This window comes from Mauremys reevesii, linkage group 19 (genome assembly GCF_016161935.1).
Source record: "Mauremys reevesii isolate NIE-2019 linkage group 19, ASM1616193v1, whole genome shotgun sequence".
NCBI lineage: Eukaryota > Metazoa > Chordata > Testudines > Geoemydidae > Mauremys > Mauremys reevesii.
The window spans coordinates 4,193,937-4,213,346 of NC_052641.1; the positions used below are offsets into that span (position 1 = coordinate 4,193,937).

At 44.4% G+C, this 19,410-nt stretch overlaps 2 protein-coding genes across 7 annotated transcripts in view; one reads left to right on the forward strand and one right to left on the reverse strand.

Annotated features, from left to right (window-relative positions):
- Positions 1-109: 109 nt before the first annotated feature.
- On the reverse strand, positions 110-7,859 carry POLE3 (DNA polymerase epsilon 3, accessory subunit). 4 transcript variants are annotated; one of them, XM_039506769.1, is made up of 5 exons: positions 7,649-7,736; positions 6,755-6,836; positions 3,571-3,656; positions 2,306-2,424; positions 110-1,793 (listed from the first exon to the last, which is right to left on the reverse strand). In XM_039506769.1, the coding sequence occupies exons 2-5, from the start codon at positions 6,818-6,820 to the stop codon at positions 1,633-1,635; spliced, it is 432 nt and encodes a 143-aa protein (XP_039362703.1). In that variant the 5' UTR covers positions 6,821-6,836; positions 7,649-7,736; the 3' UTR covers positions 110-1,632. The 4 variants fall into 4 exon arrangements, with proteins under 4 accessions (XP_039362703.1, XP_039362705.1, XP_039362704.1 ...); XM_039506771.1 differs by lacking the exon at positions 7,649-7,736 and adding an exon at positions 7,446-7,507; XM_039506770.1 differs by lacking the exon at positions 7,649-7,736 and adding an exon at positions 7,127-7,396.
- Positions 7,741-19,410, forward strand: part of C19H9orf43 (chromosome 19 C9orf43 homolog) — a 26,492-nt gene continuing 14,822 nt past the window's right edge. For 2 of the 3 annotated variants that reach the window (XM_039506766.1, XM_039506767.1), the window contains exons 1-4: positions 7,741-7,878; positions 10,785-11,013; positions 16,316-16,493; positions 18,064-18,163. In XM_039506766.1, coding sequence (XP_039362700.1) covers positions 10,848-11,013; positions 16,316-16,493; positions 18,064-18,163 — 444 coding nt within the window. In that variant the 5' untranslated portion in view covers positions 7,741-7,878; positions 10,785-10,847. Of the gene's footprint in view, positions 7,879-10,784; positions 11,014-11,081; positions 11,381-16,315; positions 16,494-18,063; positions 18,164-19,410 lie in introns of those variants that run through there. The other variant, XM_039506768.1, reaches the window with a different exon arrangement.

Below are 19,410 nucleotides of genomic sequence, written 5' to 3' on the forward strand. Positions count from 1 at the left end.
ATGTGAGGCTAGCACCTGTCTTTGGCTACATGAGCAGTTTATGGTTGTGTAACTGAAAATAGCTTATATTACTACTGTCTGGAGGAAGTAAGCACTGGACCCATTTCCATAGAGAACTTGGCTTTTATTTAAATAAAATATTGTTCCTTCCCAAGAGGAGATGGAGCTCAAGTATGTATTACAAGAGAAAAACAGAGCCGCGAGGATGATCTCCTTGTATAACTGAACACCTTCACAGAGACAGTCACACCTTCCGTTGTTTTCAATGTGTAGTCCTGCAGCAGCTGAATAACAGATCTTTGCTGATTGTCAGATAGTGACTTTCTCCACCTGGGATCTGCATGGAGGAGTTATCACAGCCGTAGCAATGTGAGGGCAGCATAGCTCCTGCAATGTTTGCTGTGTGCGTGTTGCTCCAGCAGAACTGAAAAAAAGTTGTGCTGTTTCATACAAGCACTCACTCATGTTTTAACTGGTAGATCAACAGAGCTGGTGAATTTTTAACAATTTTAAACTTATTTCAAATTTTTCCAACTTTCCTTTGTCAGATTTTAGTTTAGGTCAAATAGCTGAGTTAAGTTCTTCTTTAAAGACCACACAGAACTAGGTTATTAAAGGATGAGCTCCTCCCAGGAAGTACCTTCTCCACATGTAAAAGGGGAAGGTGTTCAGGAGCAAGACCTCAAGTACAGAAAGACCCAAACTACTACAAATAGGAAAAACAATTAGATTGGGACGACGCTTCCTTTAAACTTCCATAGGCCCGATCCACATTACCTTGAGAAATAGTTTGCCAGCAACTCAATCCAAACCTTCCCCCAGCATCACAGTTGGGACACAGTTAAGCTTTCCTAGTAGTTACTTTTCTTTCAGGTATTTTTATAAAAACCCTGCCAGGCTCAGTATTTTTAAAAAACAAAAATAAGCACTTATGGTATTAAGTTATGTTACAGAAGCACAGTACAGTCCTTTGAATTTGACTGATCCTGAGCAGAAGAGTGAGTCCTGTGGAGAGCTGATCCTTGTACAGTAGTATTGCCTACTGGGACTGTCAGTCACTTTGGAAAGAGAAGGCACGATCAGAATGAAAGGATCCAGCTAAGACAACCTCAATCCCCACCTTATACAAAACCCTCATGTGCGCAGCATTCTAAACCATTATGGCACCTCTCTAACATATTACATGGAACCTAATGCAACAGGCCTAGGGCCTATTAAATTCAAACTCAGACCTAGTTAGCAAAAACAAACTTATTCAACACTTTTCTGTAGATTCTCCTGCACAGCTTTCTCTGTTGGAATCTCTGAAATTCCATTTTGCATCACAGAGCAAATCCAGTATTAAAGACCAGTCATGTATATTAATCAATGGCTCTTCAGAATCTGGAGAGTGTGTGCCCAATGCCCATGCAATGGGAAGACGTGGCCTTTCCACTACAGAAGCTGTGTCAGTCTCATCAGGGTGCCCATCTACATCTGAGAATTAAAGCCAGGAGCGATGGGCCCCAGAGGAACAACATGAAGCTTTGCTGGAAACTGGAAAACAAGAGGACACAAGAAGTTTGATTTACAGTATTTATATCCCTAGGAAGAGAGCCCAGGCCCATGCGCGTGTCTGTCTCTCCAGGAAGCTCAGTTATCCACCTCTTCATCATCATTTTGTTCCTCCTCCTCCATCCGTTCATCATCATCATCATTCTCCTCCTCCCTGCTCTTGTCTTGTTCTTCAGAGTCTGCCTTCTTGTCTTTGTCTTTCCTTGCTTCTTTCTTGCCTTTTTGCTCACGCCTGTAAACTAACAGAACAAGAGAACTACAATTGGATACACGTGTGTCATTGTAGGGACAAGCTAGAGTGTCTCCCATTCCTGTGACCCAGGCTCTCCCCTTGCTCTCCAGGCTTATAACAAATAGAGCACGGACCCTCTTGAGAGCAGGTACCCAACCTGTTATTTGAGTTGTGGTGAGAGACCCCACAGGAAGTTATGTTAAGTGCTGTTCAGCAGAAAGATGGCGAGAAGGATACAGGAGCTCCTGTGCATTACGCAGAACATAAGACTTCCTCTACACAGAAGTGATGGGGGAGATGGATTAGATGAGTCACCTTTGTGAAATTACATCATATCAGTTCTATTAAACTACATGTTCATATGTCCCCATAAAAATTGCAATGTCTGGCTTTAAAAATAAATAAATAAATACATAAATGATAATTAAGGGAACATAAGAGTTGGATGTCTGAACTTCTGGGTAAATAGGACTCAACGTCATTAGGACTAATTTAATGTACAGTTAGACAACATGTTACCTTCCAATGATTCCTTTAAAGGGGCTATGAATCTCTGGAACTCCATTTCCTCCATGGCTGAGAGGACATCTCCAGCATTCAGTGTTTTCCTCTTCCCTTTCACTGCAAAGTTATTTGCACTAAAGAGAGGGAGAAGAATTAATATCAAAGAGCAAACCATCCCCAACTACTGGCTGATTAAAGGGACAACACAATCACAGTCCTCAGAAATGTTTAATCACTATTATAAGCAATACCTAGGATGACTGACCAAGAAGCTAACTATGACAGAAGAAAACAAAAAAATCACCTTTGTTTACATTGTGCATTTATGTGTATATAGTCAGTTGCATTGTTTCCCTGTATAGTCAGGGAGTTTTCCATTTATGTGGGTTTTTCACACATGTAACAGGAGAGAAAATACATATTTAAATCTGGTTCTAAAACTATTAAAAGTGGCAGGGTGATTCAAGGACACAGTAACAAATATGTAGTTACTACAAGTGTAGTTGAATTCATTTTTTTAAAAGTTGACTAGTATTCAATTTGATGGTATACCTTTTATTATTACATTTTAAAGATGTTTGAATTTCAACTGCTATAGATTTAAACAGAGAATTTAGGTGCAGGAGGAAGCTAAACCCTTTAAACCTGAATGAGTAATTTAACATACACGATGAAACATGCCTAGTTAGTACCTACACTGCTTAGGTTAACACTCAGACGGGAAGTCGTAAGGCTATAATGGGTTCACATACCCCAAGAACAAGGAGCCCTTATGTAAATTAATGTTTGCTATAAAAAGGCTCTATAATTCTATGATCAGTGTTTTCTGAAAAATGATAAAGTGTAGTGATAAAGGTAAATCAAATGTGATGGTTCAGGACACAAGGTGATCACTGAAGGCGACAGGAAGTAATACACCACCACCTCTCTAGGCTCCTAGGACGTATATACTGGGCAAGTAACTGAGGGCATTATGAAGCAGCAAATACTGGCCACTGACACAGAAGCAAAGCATTTGCCCTGTTGATTTATCACTAGCCCCTCTCTGAAAGTTAGCAAGGCAGCATGCTAATTAAGAAACTAATTATGAACATAAGACTATATTACACAAAGGTCACATTACAAACTAAAACCAGATGAAACTTTATAATGCCTCATGTACATGAATGATAAACATGCCTTTCATTACAGCTACTGCAAAAATTCTCTCCAAGAGAGCCAACAAAAAGGCTAGCTACAGATCAGATGGTCCATTGGATCAGATCACCAGTGATGCTTACCATGATGTTGCATACAACACAAACACACTTGCAGCTCGAGATATTGCACTCCGAGCTTCTTTGGAAATGTTTACTCCATCAGGAAGCTGGGAAAAAAGAAATGTCATTTTATCAGATGAAATTCAAGCCATGTGGATCTGGAGGCTATCAAGTCCTGTCTAAAAGGACTGAAAGCCACCAGTTCAGTCAAGCCATTCAGAGTGTTTGCAGTCAACAATAAATGTGAGAAAATGAATTTTCTATAGTATTTTAATGAATCCTAATGTGTGCCCCAGTTTTCCTCTGCACTTTGCCCTGTTACCTAGTAGAGGGAAAAGTATTAAGTCTGGGGCAATGCAGAAGATCAGATGTAGGGGGTCACCTTCTTGTTTGGACTACAGTGAATAGGGTCACAAGGAATTGTCTGGACCCTGCTGAAGGTGACTCTGTATCAATGCAGAATCCTAAAGAGACAATGGGAAAGCCCCAATGACCACAACAATGACACCTAGGAAACAGCAACGAAGAGAAAGGGGTTTCCCCTGGACCTCTCAGCAGGGAAGCTGAGCAGAGACCCCAGCTATAGAACAAAGGACTGACACATGACCAGCAGAGGATAAGGGTGGACTTCTGGTTCTGGAAGAGGCTGGCTGCTCTCTCCCGGATCTCACTAAAGAGTCAGAGGGAGACAGGGACTGAAATGGAGTTCACTACACCTTGGCTAGTGAATTGCTCTGGTCTGACCAGAATGGACTATGCTTTAACCTTTTACTCTGTTTTGAAAATGCTGCCCAGGTGTTAATGCAAATACTGGAGAGGTGCATTAGTTCCTGAAGAGTGTACAAGTCTCTAACCAGGAGTCTACGTCAGCTGGACTTGCTGGGCAGAGCTCACAGTGTGAAGCAGGGGTGCTGGAGCAGACACACAGTCTAGGACAGAGGTTCTCAAACTGGTTATTACATGGGGGGCGGGTCGCGAGCTGTCAGCCTCCACCCCATACCCTGCTTTGCCTCCAGCATTTATAATGGTGTTAAATATATAAACAAGTGTTTTTAATTTATAAGGGGGGTTGCACTCAGAGGCTTGCTATGTGAAAGGGGTCACCAGTACAAAAGTTTGAGAATCATTGATCTAGGAGGTGGCGAGGCTGCATGGCTTACCCTGAAGGACGAGCGAGACCCCTTGGAGTCTGACACATTAAAGGGGTTCCTTCAAGAACCTGTTTAAAAGCTGGAGCAAAGCATAGATCCATGACATAAGGCTAGAAGAATGCTGCTGCATAGATAATTGTCCTAACCCATTGCTCTGACTATGTCACCCATCTCTTTGTATCCCTCCACTGGCTCCCCCTTCTCTAGTGTTTCAATCATAAGATACTTATCTTCACTTTCAAGGCCCTTAACAATCCCGACCCTACCTATCATTTCTTATTCGTTACTGAGATGTTGACTCTCACCTCTGATCGGCCCACGATACCAGCCTCCATCATGCACTTGTTAAATGTTCAAATGAGCCCCTCTGGTGCTTTCGCCCTGCTGCCCCTCATGCCTGGGAGGAGCTCCCCACTAAATATCTGCAAAGCCACCTCATTATCCTCCTTTAAACCCCTCCTCAAAACTCTCCTTTGCCAGGATGCCTACAAGAACCCTAACAATGAGTGAACCTGTCATGATGCTCAATATTATCCTACTGTTTCCTTGTGCTCCTCCATCTGCTTATATCCACCTCTTGTCTTAGGCTGTGAGTGCTTTGGGACAAGACCTTCTTTTTGTTCTGTGTTTGTACAGCAACTAGCACAATGGGATCCTTGCCCATGACTTGGGCTCCTAGGCACCACAATAATACAAATAATAATAATATTCCAGATACATCTAACATCTAAGTACAACAAGAAGCTGGTTAACTGAATGGGCTTAGCCAAGTCAAGAACACAGCCAGAAGACAGAGGGAAAGTAACTTTTGCAGTAGCAGTGGACTTGGCCTCTGCCTCAATCTTAGTCCATTTAATTGTTTCCAAATCCCTAACATAGAAGGATATTCTCATAACATGCATCCATCTATTGATCCTTCTTGGTCTTTTGGCTAAGATCATGTGTAGCATCAATTTAATGACTGAGACATATTGTATCTCATTTGCTGGCAAGGAACTGGACTTATCTAGTAGCTATTTTCCTTCTTTACTCTGCTCTTATTTGGGAACTGATTCAAGTATATACAGTATTGTCAGTGCTCTGTAAATTATAAGAAATTTACAACTGTGTATCTTAGGGTTTTCTATGATTTCCCATTACCATAGTGTGTGGCTGTGCAGAATCCAAATGTTTTCCAGCACTCTGAATTATTTCAGGTTCATGGTAAATGTGGCAATGGATGAAATATTAGATACTGGGGAAAGGGGGAAAAAAGAAAGGGGGGAGGAAAGCAGCATGGGCGATAAGTAGGAAAAAATCCTTTTATCCAGTACCGTTTCTGTCAGAAAAGAGAGTCTCTCTTCCATCTCAATAGGCAGTCAACTTGTTCTTTTGCCAGCTCAGATAAAGTTTGCTTGGCATTAAATAGAACACACATCTTTAATTTAAATACAAAAATATTTTATGGCAGATTATTTAAAGAAGTAGAACCACTGCATCCAGCAAATGACATCTCTCTCACACCAGCTAAAGCTGAAAACAAAATGCAAGATTTTGCACTTGGGATAGTTGGAAACAACCCAGAATTTGCTACTTTGAGCCCCTTATAAAACTACAACTTAAAAAACAAAACGTTTCCACCTGAAAATGCTTTACCTACTACTCTAAAAAATAATATATACAAGAAAGATTATAGAAAAGTATTTCTCTATTTTTCCCTATCTACCTTGAGCATTTGACAGCACTGGGCATAAAGAATTTCATTTTACCATGAATAGTCAGATTTCCCTGTTTGAGTAGGTCTCTCTCAAACCAACAAGGGGCAGAAAAAGCATTAAAAAAAAAAGGTGACCGTAAACCCACAAGAATTGTCAGGGCTTTTTTTAGTAAATGATTAGATTTCAAGTTGACAACTTTCCTGTTAAACTGTTCTATCATCTGCAACACAAAAGGAGATTTAAAAATTACATAGCATAGGGCCCAGTTTCTGTAGAACAGGCACATTTTACTCCTTTAAGGTTTTCAGTCTTCACATCAATCTTCTTGCACACTTCTATATCTCTGATAATACTCACTGCTTCTTTAATTATCCGAGTGATGACAGCATTGGGCAAGTTCAAGTCCTCTGGTCTTTCCGCCATCTTTGAACACCTAGAACTGAAATGAGAACTAGTCATCAGATATTTTTTCTGCTGAGCAGCTCTGCTTATAAAACAACACTTGTCTCGCTATTACAGTAGTTATAAGTAGTTCTGCTATGTAAAGTGTACTCAGCAGCTCTGCCCCTGTGTTTAGTCTGGCATCTGCCTATCCATGAGATAATGTCTGTACCACTCTTTATTCCTGTTATCTCTGCAGAACCAAGAGAACACTGACTCCCTGGATTTCTTTTTCTTAACTTCCTGTGCATTGTCCACAGAGATATTAAATCAATTTCAATCACTTACACCCGAGTAAAACCCGCCACAACAGAGGGGCTACTCAGCTGTCAGCAAGCGCAGGAGCGGCGGGATCTGATTGACTGGGGAAGAGGAAAAGGCAGGAAGAGCCCGGCTTGGTTCTCAGACCCGAGGGAGTCTGCAGGGCTGGCAGTTAGCCAAGCCGCCTGCTGACTGGTCAGCCGAGCAGATCTGGAACCAGCGCGCCAGTAACAGCCCGTCTCCCGGCAGAGCTGCGCTTTGGGGCGGGCGTTACAGGGAAATATGTTGCCAGTTCCCCCCCAGCCCAGCCGCCGCCGCCGGGCACTGGGGGCAGCGCGAGCCTTACCCGCCACCAGCCTGTTAACGGACACCCGGGGGCGGCGGGGGGTCAGGGGGAGCCACAGCCCCGCCCCGCCCGCCCGCGGGGCCGCATCTACGCGGCGGGAACGGGCGGGGGCGGGCAGGGGAGGCCGTACGGCGGGGGCTCGCTCTGGCGGCGGCCCGGGGGGGGGGTCTGACGGTGCCCGCTCCCTCGCGCCCCGCACTCACGGGGCAGGGCGGCCGCCGGCCGCGTGCAGGCAAAAGGCCTCGCGAACTGAACCGCGCGCCCAGCCCTTGACCTCTCACCTCTGACCCCTCCCAGCGTGCAGTGCGCGGGACACAAACTTCCCCCTTCCCGAGATGCGCCGCGGCAGCTTCCGTCTCCGCCCCTTCCCCGAGCGTCTGCTGTTGCCTGGTAACGTGCCCTGGCGGGCGGCAGAGGCTGCGGCCGCGGGCAGGTGAGGGGCGGCCCCGGCCGGAGCGCAGCGCAGGGCGCTGCACGGGCAGGGCCGGCGGGGGGCGGGGGGCCTGGACGGAGGGGAAGGGGCGGGGGCTGTGACGGGGCGGGTCTGGGGGAGGCAGAGTGGCTGCGCGGCTGCTGCTTTGGGTTTCCTCCGTGCCGCCCTGTTTTGTGGTTCCGCAGTTTCCCAGCTGTTCGTCCGTGGCGCTGCCCCTCCCCTCTACGTGCCCAGGGCTGGAGGCTGGCGGAGAATATGGTTCTAATGCCTGAGCTCCGCCCCAGCTGTGTTTATTCAGCGAGGTGATCCAGTGCCCTCACACCCCTTCCCACCCCATGTGCCTCTTTGCATCTCTGGACTCCCCCGTCGCATGGCAGTGTAAGAGCTGGGTGATGTGATGCTGCTGCTGCACGGGAAGCTTTTTATTCCTGAACAGAACTGAGGACCCTCCCATTATCCTGCCTATTGCAAAAATACGCATGCTGGAGACGTGCTAGTCACAGAGTGCTCACACAAACACATCCCGAGATCAAGTGGTACCCAAACATCCCAGTATCAAGGATGGTACAAAAACATTACCTAAGGCTAGCAGGCGGGAGGGATAGCTCAGTGGTTTGAGTATTGGCCTGCTAAACCCAGGGTTGTGAGTTCAATTCTTGAGGGGGCCATTTGGGGATTGGTCCTGCTTTGAGCACAGGGGGTTAGACTAGCTGATCTCCTGAGATTCTATGAACACACTGACCCTCCTAAAAATGAGATCAGAATAACAGTATGTAATATAGATGTACAAGATGATGGGTAAAAATTAGCTACGTTGGGGGCAGTACTAACTTGTTTGTATTGGGGTTTAAAATGTATTTCAGAGGGAGTATCTTTGTCTAGTCTTAGAGAGGAACGGAAAGTCGAGCTGGTCCATTGCTATGGGCATACATGTATTAGTTGTCTGGTAGAGTCTGTAGGATACTAGTACCATGCTTTGTTGACAATAAACCTACCTGGATGCCTTTGTCCCTTAACGGATCTTGTGGTGATTGGGTGGTTTGCTCAAGGTCTGCCGTGCCAGCTATCTGTGCAGGGCTGGAGCAGAACACATACACACAGCCCAACATCTAACCACACCCTTATAGTTCCCAAAGTCTATTGTCTCTGTCTCAAGAGCAGCTTCCTGGGGTGCTGATTCTCTCCCCTGGTGTGATCACTAAACTGCCTCCTCCATTTGTCAGCTTGATGGCTTTGTTTGCTGTATATATAAATAGACTTTCATTGTCCTCTGCCTGTAATCAAGCTGCTCATACAGGTAAATGCATGTTCCTTTGTCTAGGGCAGGCTAAGTTTATGCACTGCCTCCCAAGCACATTTTAATTACATATTTCTAGCACACACATATAACTCTTTGTACACAAGCCGTTCATACATCATGTAATGATGTTCAGGACCAGCATGTTACCAGTGTACATGTGATACCTTATACAATATCTTTTAGATACATATTATGACAACGGTATGTTGGGAATTGTGATGGGTTCTGTCACAGACACCCCCTTGGGACTGTCACCTGATATGCTGAATTTACCTCTGAGCCCGTTTTCTCTCCCAGCTTGGGACTCCAAAACCCTGTCATATTGAGCCAGACACACTAGCCTCCTGCAACACAGACCCAGGTCTGGTCCAGACCCCCAAAGTTGCAGACTTTAACCAAAAACTGCTCAGCAGGTCACCTATTTCCAGCACCCAGACACCCAGTTCCCAATGGGACCGAAACCCCAAATAAATCTGTTTTACTCTGTATAAAGCTTATACAGGGTAAACTCATAAACTGTCCACCCTCTATAACACTAATAGAGAGATGCACAGCTGTTTGCTCCCCAGATATTAATCATTTACTCTGGGTTTATCAATAAACAAAAGTGATTTTATTAAGTACAAAAAGTAGGATTTAAGTGGTTCCGAGTAATAACAGACAGAACAAAGTAAGTTTCCAAGCAGAATAAAACAAAACATACAAGTCTAAGCCTAATACATTAAGAAACCGATTACAGGTAAATCTCACCCTCAGATATGTTCCAGTAAGCTTGTTTTACAGACTAGACTCCTTCCTAGTCTGGGCCCTATCCTTTCCCCGTTACAGTCCTTGTTAGTTCCAGCAGGCATCTTAGATGAAAAGCAGGGACTTTCTCATGACTGAGACCCTCCTTGTCCTGCTCCATGCCCCCTTATAGCTTTGGCACAAGGCGGGAATCCTTTGTCTCTCTAGGTCCCCACCCCTCCTTCTAAATGGAAAAGCACCAGGTTTAAGATGGATTCCAGTATCAGGTGACATGGTCACATATCACTGTCAGACCTCATTTTTCATTACCCACGGGCTGGCCTACGCATACACAGGCAGGCTTGCAGGTAAACAGAGCCATTGTCCTAGTCATTGGGAGCCATCAAGATTCTAAACCACCATTAATGGCCCTCACTTTGCATTATTACAATAGGACCTCAGAGTTATACTTCATATTTCTAGTTTCAGATACAAGAATGATACATCCATACAAATAGGATGAATATATTCAGTAGGTTTTAACCTTTGTAATGATACCTTACAAGACACCTTTTGCATAATGCATATTCCAGTTACATCATATTCACATTCAGTGCAACGTCACAGGGGTAATGAGTGTGTCAGACCTGATGTGAGTTACAGTATGGTGAGCCCTCTGCCAGTTGGCATTGGGGGGGGGGTCCCAGGGTCACACTCACCAAACTGTCCCAATCAGTCCCTACAGTGGGTGCATATGAAGACAACCCAGGATATAAGTGGGAAATTATGACCACTTCTTGTGCCGTTATTTTATGGCAATCTAGATGATTCTTGTTCTTGTTAACATTTCTCACTGTGCTCAATTCTTCTGTTTTTGCAGAGTATTCAGACATACAGTATTGCCATTTTACTGCTATTCATTAATGTCTGGGTGGTTGCAAAGATGGTGACTGCAGATGACAGCCAGTGGGATGAAACCATCTGTGACATGGCTGTGTGCCAACACCCACAGTGCTGGGACACTATAAGGAGGATTGAACAGGGACATCCTCGGATCCGTTTAAGAAACTTTGACTCACTCTGCAGGGCTTCTTCTTCGGAAAGCAAAGGTAAAACCAGTGACCAAGGCCCTGTCTTTTCTAGGAGGAAAAAGATTTATTCTGAACTCGAGTTAGCTAACTTCAGGGACAATCCTAGTGCAGTCAAGGCAGTTTGTAGTTTTCACACAAGTTAGGTCGAGTTAAAGACTACTCATCATTTTTTTTAAGCTAGAAAGGATCATCTACTGTGTCCTCCTGCATAACACTTGCCATAAAATTTCACCGTCACCCTTATGTTGAACCCAATAACTTGTGTTTGACTAAAGCATATTTTCGAGAAAGGCATTTAAGTCTTGATTTGAAGACATCAAGATACAGAGATAGACAATCCACGACTTCTCTTGGTAGTTTGTTCCAGTCACCCTCAATGTTAAAGGTATGTGCCTAATTTCTAATTTGAATTTATCTGATTTAAATTTACAGCCATTGGTTCTTGTTATGCCCTTCTCTGCTAGATTAAATAATCCTTTAGTACAGAGGTCCCCAAACTGTGAGACATGCCCCCTTGTGGTGAGGTCGGTCGGGGGCGCCTAGACAAAAATGAGAATAACTCCAGGTCATTCTCTTCTTTAAGTTTCATCTAATAGAGATTCAGTCCTGTCTGGAATATCATGCCAGCTGGAGGCCTCTGCCTCAGGCTGCTCTCCCAGCCGGCAGCACCTACCCCAGCCCACCCCTTGCTCCCATGGCTCATGAAGCCTGGACAGTAGTAAGGAGCAGTTCAACTATAGGCTGAACAAGTGCAGAATGGTGGTAGAATGTGCCTTTGGATGTTTAAAAGCTCGCTGGCACTGTTTGCTGACTAGGCTGTTTGCGATTACATTAGAAGAGCACAGCAAGGTGCGCTGCGCATCACAGAGGCTTTGAAAACCAGTTTCATGACTGGCCAGGCTTCGGTGTGACAGTTGTGTGTGTTCCTCCTTGATGCAAACTTGCCCCCTTTGTTGATTTTAATTCCCTGTAAGCCGTGTCGTGAGTCGCCCCTCCCTCCGTGAGAGCAACGGCAGACAATCGTTTCACGCCTTTATTCCTCAGACAACATACCACGGCAAGCATGGAGCCCACTCAGATCACGGCGGCATATATGAGCACTGTAAACACCACGCGCATTATCCTGCAGTATATGCAGCACCCGAAATGTCAAAAGCAGGTGAGGAGGCGACGGCAGCATGGTGACGAGAGTGATGAGGACATGGACACAGAGTTCTCTCAAAGCACGGGCCCTGGCAATTTGGACATCATGGTGTTAATGGGGCAGGTTCATGCTGTGGAACGCCGATTCTGGGCTCGGGAAACAAGCACAGACTGGTGGGACCACATAGCGTTGCAGGTCTGGGATGATTCCCAGTGGCTGCAAAACTTTTGCTTGCATAAGGGCACTTTCATGGAACTTTGTGACTTGCTTTCCCCCACCCTGAAGCGCAAGAATACCAAGATGAGAGCAGCCCACAGAGTTCACAAGCGAGTGGCGATAGCCCTCTGGAAGCTTGCAACGCCAGACAGCTACCGGTCAGTCAGGAATCAATTTGGAGTGGGCAAATCAACTGTGAGGGCTGCTGTGATCCAAGTAGCCAACGCGATCACTGAGCTGCTGATATCAAGGGTAATGACTCTGGGAAATGTGCAGGTCATAGTGGATGGCTTTGTTGCAATGGGATTCCCTAACTGTGGTGAGGCAATAGATGGAACGCATTTCCCTATCTTGGGACCAGACCACCAAGGCAGCCAGTACGTAAACCGAAAGGGGTACTTTTCAATGGTGCTGCAAGCACTGGTGCATCACAAGGGACATTTCACCAACATCAACGTGGGATGGCCGGGAAAGGTACATGATGCTCGCATCTTTAGGAACTCTGGTCTGTGTGAACTGCTATAGCAAGGGACTTACTTTCCAGACCAGAAAATAACCGGTGGGGATGTTGAAATGCCTATAGTTATCCTTGTGGACCCAGCCTACCCCTTAATGCCATGGCTCATGAAGCCGTACACAGACACCCTGGACAGTAGACAGGAGCAGTTCAACTATAGGCTGAGCAAGTGCAGAATGGTAGAATGTGCATTTGGAGGTTTAAAAGCGCACTGGCACAGTTTACTGACTTGGTTAGACCTCAGTGAAACCAATATTCCCATCGTTATTACTGCTTGCTGTGTGTGCCACAATATCTGTGAGAGAGGGCAGACGTTTATGGTGGGGTAGGAGGTTGAGGCAAATCACCTGGCCGCTGATTATGTGCAGTCAGACACCAGGGCAGTTATAAGAGCACAGCAGGGAGCGCTGCGCATCAGAGAAGCTCTGAAAACCAGTTTCATGACTGGCCAGGCTACGGTGTGAAAGTTCTGTTTCTTTCTTCTTGATGAAGACCCTCCCTGTTGGTTCACTCTACTTCCCTCCCCTCTCCTCTTTGATCTCTGCTTGCAAAGGCAATAAAGTCATTGTTGTTTCAAATTCATGGATTCTTTATTAATTTGTCACACAAATGGGGGGATAACTGCCAAGGTAGCCTGGGAGGGGTGGGGGAGGAGGGAAGCACCGGTTGGGGTGGCGGAGGAGGGGAGGAGGGAAGGACAAGGCCACACTGCACTTCAAAACTTATTGAATGTTGCTTGCGCAGTCCTCTGGGGTGGAGTGGTTGTGTGGTTGGAGGCCCCCCCCGCCACTGTGTTCTTGGGCATCTGGGTGAGGAGGCTTCACTGAGATGTCCCTGGAGAATTCCGCTCCATCCCCATACCCGTTAACAGACTTTTCCAGTAGCTGTACTGGCCACCAATGCACCCCAAGTCTTCAGGGCAAATTAATAATTAAACATGCTTGCTTTTAAACCGTGTATTATATTTACAAAAGTAAACTCACCAGAGGTTCCTTCTCCGCCTTCAAGGTCCGGGAGCCCGCATTGGGTGGGTTGGGAGGGTACTAGATCCAGGGTGAAAAACAGTTCCAGGCTGTCGGGGAAAATGGTTTCTCCGCTTGCTTGCTGTGCGCTATCTTCAACCTCCTCCTCCTCCTCCTCCTCCTCATCTTCCTCGTCCCCAAAATCCACATCCCTGTTGCATGAGAATTCATTGATGGAGTCCACGCACAGGGGTGGGGTATTTGTAGGGGCACCCCCTAGAATGGCATGCAGCTCATCATAGAAACGGCATGTCTGGGGCTCTGACCTGGAGCGGCCGTTTGCCTCTCTGGTTCTTTGGTAGGCTTGCCTGAGCTCCTTAAGTTTCACGCGGCACTGCTGCGGGTCCCTGTTATAGCCTCTGTCCTTCATGCCCTTGGAGATTTTTTCAAATATTTGGGCATTTCATCTTTTGGAATGGAGTTCGGATAGCACGGATTCGTCTCCCCATACAGCAATCAGATCCAGTACCTCCCGTTGGGTCCATTCTGGAGCTCTTTTGCGATTCTGGGACTCCATGGTCACCTGTGCTGATGAGCTCTGCATGGTCACCTGTGCTGATCAGCTTGCCACGCTGGCCAAACAGGAAATGAAATTCAGAAGTTCACGGGGCTTTTCCTATCTACCTGGCCAGTGCATCTGAGTTGAGAGTGCTGTCCAGAGCAGTCACAATGGGATAGCTCCCAGAGGCCAATACCGTCAAATTGCGTCCACACTACCCCAAATTCAATCCAGCAGGGTCAATTTCAGCGCTAATCCCCTCATTGGGAAGGAGTATAGAAATCGATTTTAAGAGCCCTTTAAGTTGACAAAAATGGCTTCGTTGTGTGGATGGGTGCAGGGTTAAATCGATCTAACACTGCTAAATTCGACCTAAACTCGTAGTGTAGACCAGGGCTGAGGATCACATTAGCCCTTTTTGCCACCGCATTGCACTGGGTGGTTATGTTGAGTTTTTTGTCCACACTGACCCCTAAATCCTTTTCAGAGGCGTTCTTTTTCAGAATCACTCCTATCCAGGACACCCCCAGTTCTGTAGGTACGGCCTGTATTCTTCTTACATGTATGACTTTGCATTTGACTGTGTTAAAATATACTTTGTTTGAATGAGCCCATCTTACTAAGCAATCCAGATTGCTCTGTATGACTGCCCTGTTCTCCTCATATTTATCATTTCACCAATATTCGTGTCAGCTGCATATTTTACAGAGGGAGCTCAGTCTTTAACTCCACCTGCTAACTCATGTACAAACTGCAAACTGCCTTCTCGTCACTAGGATTTCACCTTACGTTAGCTAGTGAGTTAAGAATACACTTTTTTCTTAATGAAGGCACATTTCAAGAGACTCAGTTTATCAGCTCAGAAGGAAAACCCTCCAGCTCTTCTATCTTTCCTTGCATTGCCTGCCAGTTTTAAATATGTACATGTAATATATTCATACTTAGAATATATTATGAATATACTGAGGTTACTGATCCTGCTCATGGGTCACATGTATAACTCACTTATTGTCCTTGTACTGCCCCCGCCCCCACCTGGAATTGACCTCAACTAGCTACACTGAGGTAAAAACTACCTCCACTTTGTGTCTGCTAGGATTTTACATCAGAGCAGCTATCTTGATGCAAAAAGGCACATTGTTTTTGCAATGAAGACAAAGCCACTAAGGCCAAAATCGTGTTTAACAGCATGCTAGTTAAAATGTGTTAGTTCACATGTTTTCCAACAGATTGCGTGCATGTTCCCAATTAGACAAGACTGGGTAAGAGACATCTAAAGCTTCAGGTGCAGCAGGAAGTGCTGTTGGATTCAGTGTTGGCATTTTCCCCTTAGAGTCAGTACTGAGCCAGTACCCCACTATGGTTTTTGGGATTTCTATAATAATGTCTTTCACATGAGAGGTAAAACTGAGGTCTTGACCACTTGTGGTTATTAAAGATCCCCTCACTCTTTTTCTGTAAGAAGGAGATATTAAACTTGGTGTCTCAGCCAAATTCCAATGAAGCAATGAAATTCAACATCCCTAAAAGTTCCCCCTGCAATTAGATTTGTATTATCTCCATATCCTCTCAAACTGTTGTGTAGTATTGCTCTGCACTGTTAAATAGCTGCAGAGGTGGCTGCACTTAGGTGGTGGGTTAAGTTAGTGTGACATGTTCCCTACCTTTCTGGTCTGGGAGTTAGTGGGGTTGTGTAGCTTAATTAACTATTGTTTGTAATGTATTTTGAGATCCGAGGGAAGGCAGAGTATTAATTATATTATAATTAGTTACTAATAAACTGGGCTAACAGGACACTGACAAAGCTGTAATAATATCTAAAATGAGCAGTATACAGTATAGAACTAAATGGTCCCACTAACTGTAGAATTCTGTAACATCACATCCTCAGTGTTCACAGTGTCTTTGCTTTTAATTTTTAGATGAATTACCAACACTGAAGATTATAAACTTCCCCAGCAATTGCTCTCCCCGAGGAAGGATCAGATGTTCCAATTGTAACCGAACTATTTCCACCTTCACTGCACTTGAGACCTCTTTCTCTCCTTCTCTGTATGAAACTTCAGACTATGACTTCTCTGACCGAAATTCTGAAGTCAGGTGAATTGGTGCTGAGTTCCAATCTCTGGGTGACTTTTGAAGGTTGTCAGTATTCCCAGGACTAAAAGTCTGTAGCAGAATGATGGCACCCTTGTTTTTCTGACAGAGGCTGAGAAGAATATTAGTGTTTTCGAGATTGCAGTTGCCATGGGGAATGGAGCATGTCACCTTCTGCGTTTTATACATTGCAGACCAAAGTGTGAGCACTTTTGGCCCGATTCTGCAAATAATTACACATATGCTGAACTTTACTCATGTGAGTTGACCCACTGATTTCAATGTAAGCACATGCATCAGTTTGTACGATCAGGGCTTAAGAAATAAATGTATTTAAAAGACCAGATTGGTCTTCTAGAATATGGGATATATTGTTATTAAATATTAATATTGTTCATATCAGTGCCAGGTCCCCCTTGTGCGAGGCACTGCACAAATCCACAGAAAGACAGTCCCTCCCACAAAGAGCTTACAATGTAGACCAAAAAACCCAAAACAAATTAAAAGGTGTGGAAAAGGGATACACATACGATCCAAGCCCTTGATCTGTACATGCTAAACTTTATGTACTGAGAGTAGTTCCCATTGACTTCAGTGGGACGACTTGACTGTGTAAAGTCAAGCATGTGGGTAACTACTCACAGGACCAATGCCCAAGACCCGGTTCTGTCACCAACATTGGAATTTTCACCCTTACCTTGGCATTTCCTAATTTTTGAATGCTTCCCCCTCTCAAGCTCAGGGCAAGGTTAACCTTCATCTTTCCATGGATTTCCTTTTAGAAAGGAAAAAAAAACAACACCCAGGAAGGAAGATAATTTCCAGTGTAATCTGCAAGTTTCTTGATCTGGAATGAGTTGGCTTGGCCCTCCTGAACACTGTCCTCCTTAACTGAGGCCTTCTAAACTGAGGCCAACTGTGACCAAGGCCTCCAAATCCAGCTGTTTCAGCGTCAAAGTTTAGAGCACATTAGCCACCCAGAGTTTATATCAATCCAAAGCTTTAGTGCTTCTTAGAGCATCATGATAAACTGCTCTACCTGTTGAGAGGGATCTAAAACCCTGAAATCTACTGGATGGGTGGCATTTCCTGTGTGATATGCAAAAGAGAACACAAGGCAGCTGCACCAACACAGAGAATTAAGGAGGAGCTCTCCACTGTAACTGAATTTCCTGAACATCTTGAGCGCGTGCATTGTTGCCATTGCATTAATCCTAGTTGTGTTAACCGTGCTTATAAAGTGCATTGAAGAGGAAAAGTTCAGTGTAATAGATAGATTCTTAGATCTATCATAGATCACAGATCATAGAACTTCCCCAAAATAGTTCCTAGACCAGATCTTTCAGAAAAACCTCCAATTTTGATTTTAAAATTGTCAGTGATGGAGAATCTACCACTTGAGCCCTGCAAATCTGATTTGTATCTGCGGACGATGTTTGCAGATCACATGCGATACAAATTTTGTATCCGCACAGGGCTCTATCTTCTGCAACCTTAATAGCAACTAGTGTCCTTTGCATGCTGTTAGTTTATATTGGTCTCACGGTGATTTTGGTTTGTGCCTATATTTCAGTTCAGAAAGAACCCATTTCCCAGGACTGAACTCCGCGGTAGAGTCACACACGATCCCACAGACAGAGATGAGCTTCACCTACTTGAATAGAGTTGGAAATGTGAGTGATTTAAATGGGAGAAAGTTGAGTGGTTGCAAGGATCTCCTTTTTATAGAACGCAGGGCTAACCTTTGAGCTTCTGGTAAGTTGCCAATGGGGCCCTCAGCTGAACACTATTTGGGCATCTTGTGTTATGGCACAGAGAAAAGCAGCATCTCTCAGTGTGGCTGATATTTAGGTATATGTCTGTAAATGTCGATTTCACTGCACACAAAGAAAAAATGTTTCCATCAATAATAATTGAAATTTACAGAAAGGGAAAGAAAGAAAGAAAATGCTGCTTGAGAACTTAGTTTGATTTAAGGGTATTTATATTGTATATTTTGACATGTGATGTTGACATTTTGTGTTTTAGTGATTATAAATTCATAAATGATCTGGAAAAAGGGGTAAACAGTGAGGTGGCAAAAGTTTCAGGTGATACAAAACTACTTAAGATATTTAAGTCCCAGGTAGACTGCGAAGAGCTACAGAAGGATCTCACAAAACTGGGTGACTGGGCAACAAAATGGCAGATGAAATTCAGTGTTGATAAATGCAAAGTAATGCAGATTGGAAAACATAATCCCAACTCTACATATAAAATGATGGGGTCTAAATTAGCTGTTACTACTCAAGAGATCTTGGCATCAGTGTGGATAGTTCTCTAAAACATCCACTCAATGTGCAGCAGCAGGTAAAAAAAGAGAACAGAATGTTGGGGATCATTAAGAAAGAGATAGATAATAAGACAGAAAATATCATATTGCTTCTATATAAATCCATGTTACGCCCACATCTTGAATACTGTGTGCAGATGTCGTCGCCCCATCTCAAAAAATATCTATTGGAATTGGAAAAGGTTCAGAAAAGGGCAACAAAAATGATTAGGGGTATGGAATGGCTGCCATATGAGGAGAGATTAATAAGACTGGGACTTTTCAGCTTGGAAAAGAGATGACTAAGGGGGGATATGATTAAGGTCTATAAATTCATGACTGGTGTGGAGAAAGTAAATCAGGAAGTGTTATTTACTTCTTCTCATAACACAAGAACTAGGGGCCACAAAACAAAATTAATAGGCAGCAGGTTTAAAACAAACAAAAGGAAGTTGTTGTTTTTTCACACAACGCACAGTCAACCTGTGGAACTCTTTGCCAGAGGATGTTGTGAAGGCCAAGACTATTACAGAGTTAAAAAAAGAACTAGATACATTTGTGGAGGATAGGTCCATCAATGGCTATTAGCTAGGATGGGTAGAGATGGTG

What these genes read in the sequence shown, in the direction of transcription:
- POLE3 (XM_039506769.1), bottom strand. Translation starts at nt 6,820, where the DNA reads ATGGCGGAAAGACCAGAGGACTTGAACTTGCCCAATGCTGTCATCACT. An exon ending in GTGTTGTATGCAACATCATG is followed by an intron (nt 2,425 to 3,570) that starts GTAAGCATCACT and finishes CCCTCTCTTTAG; the next exon opens with TGCAAATAACTTTGCAGTGA. An exon ending in TTTAAAGGAATCATTGGAAG is followed by an intron (nt 1,794 to 2,305) that starts GTAACATGTTGT and finishes TTGTTCTGTTAG; the next exon opens with TTTACAGGCGTGAGCAAAAA.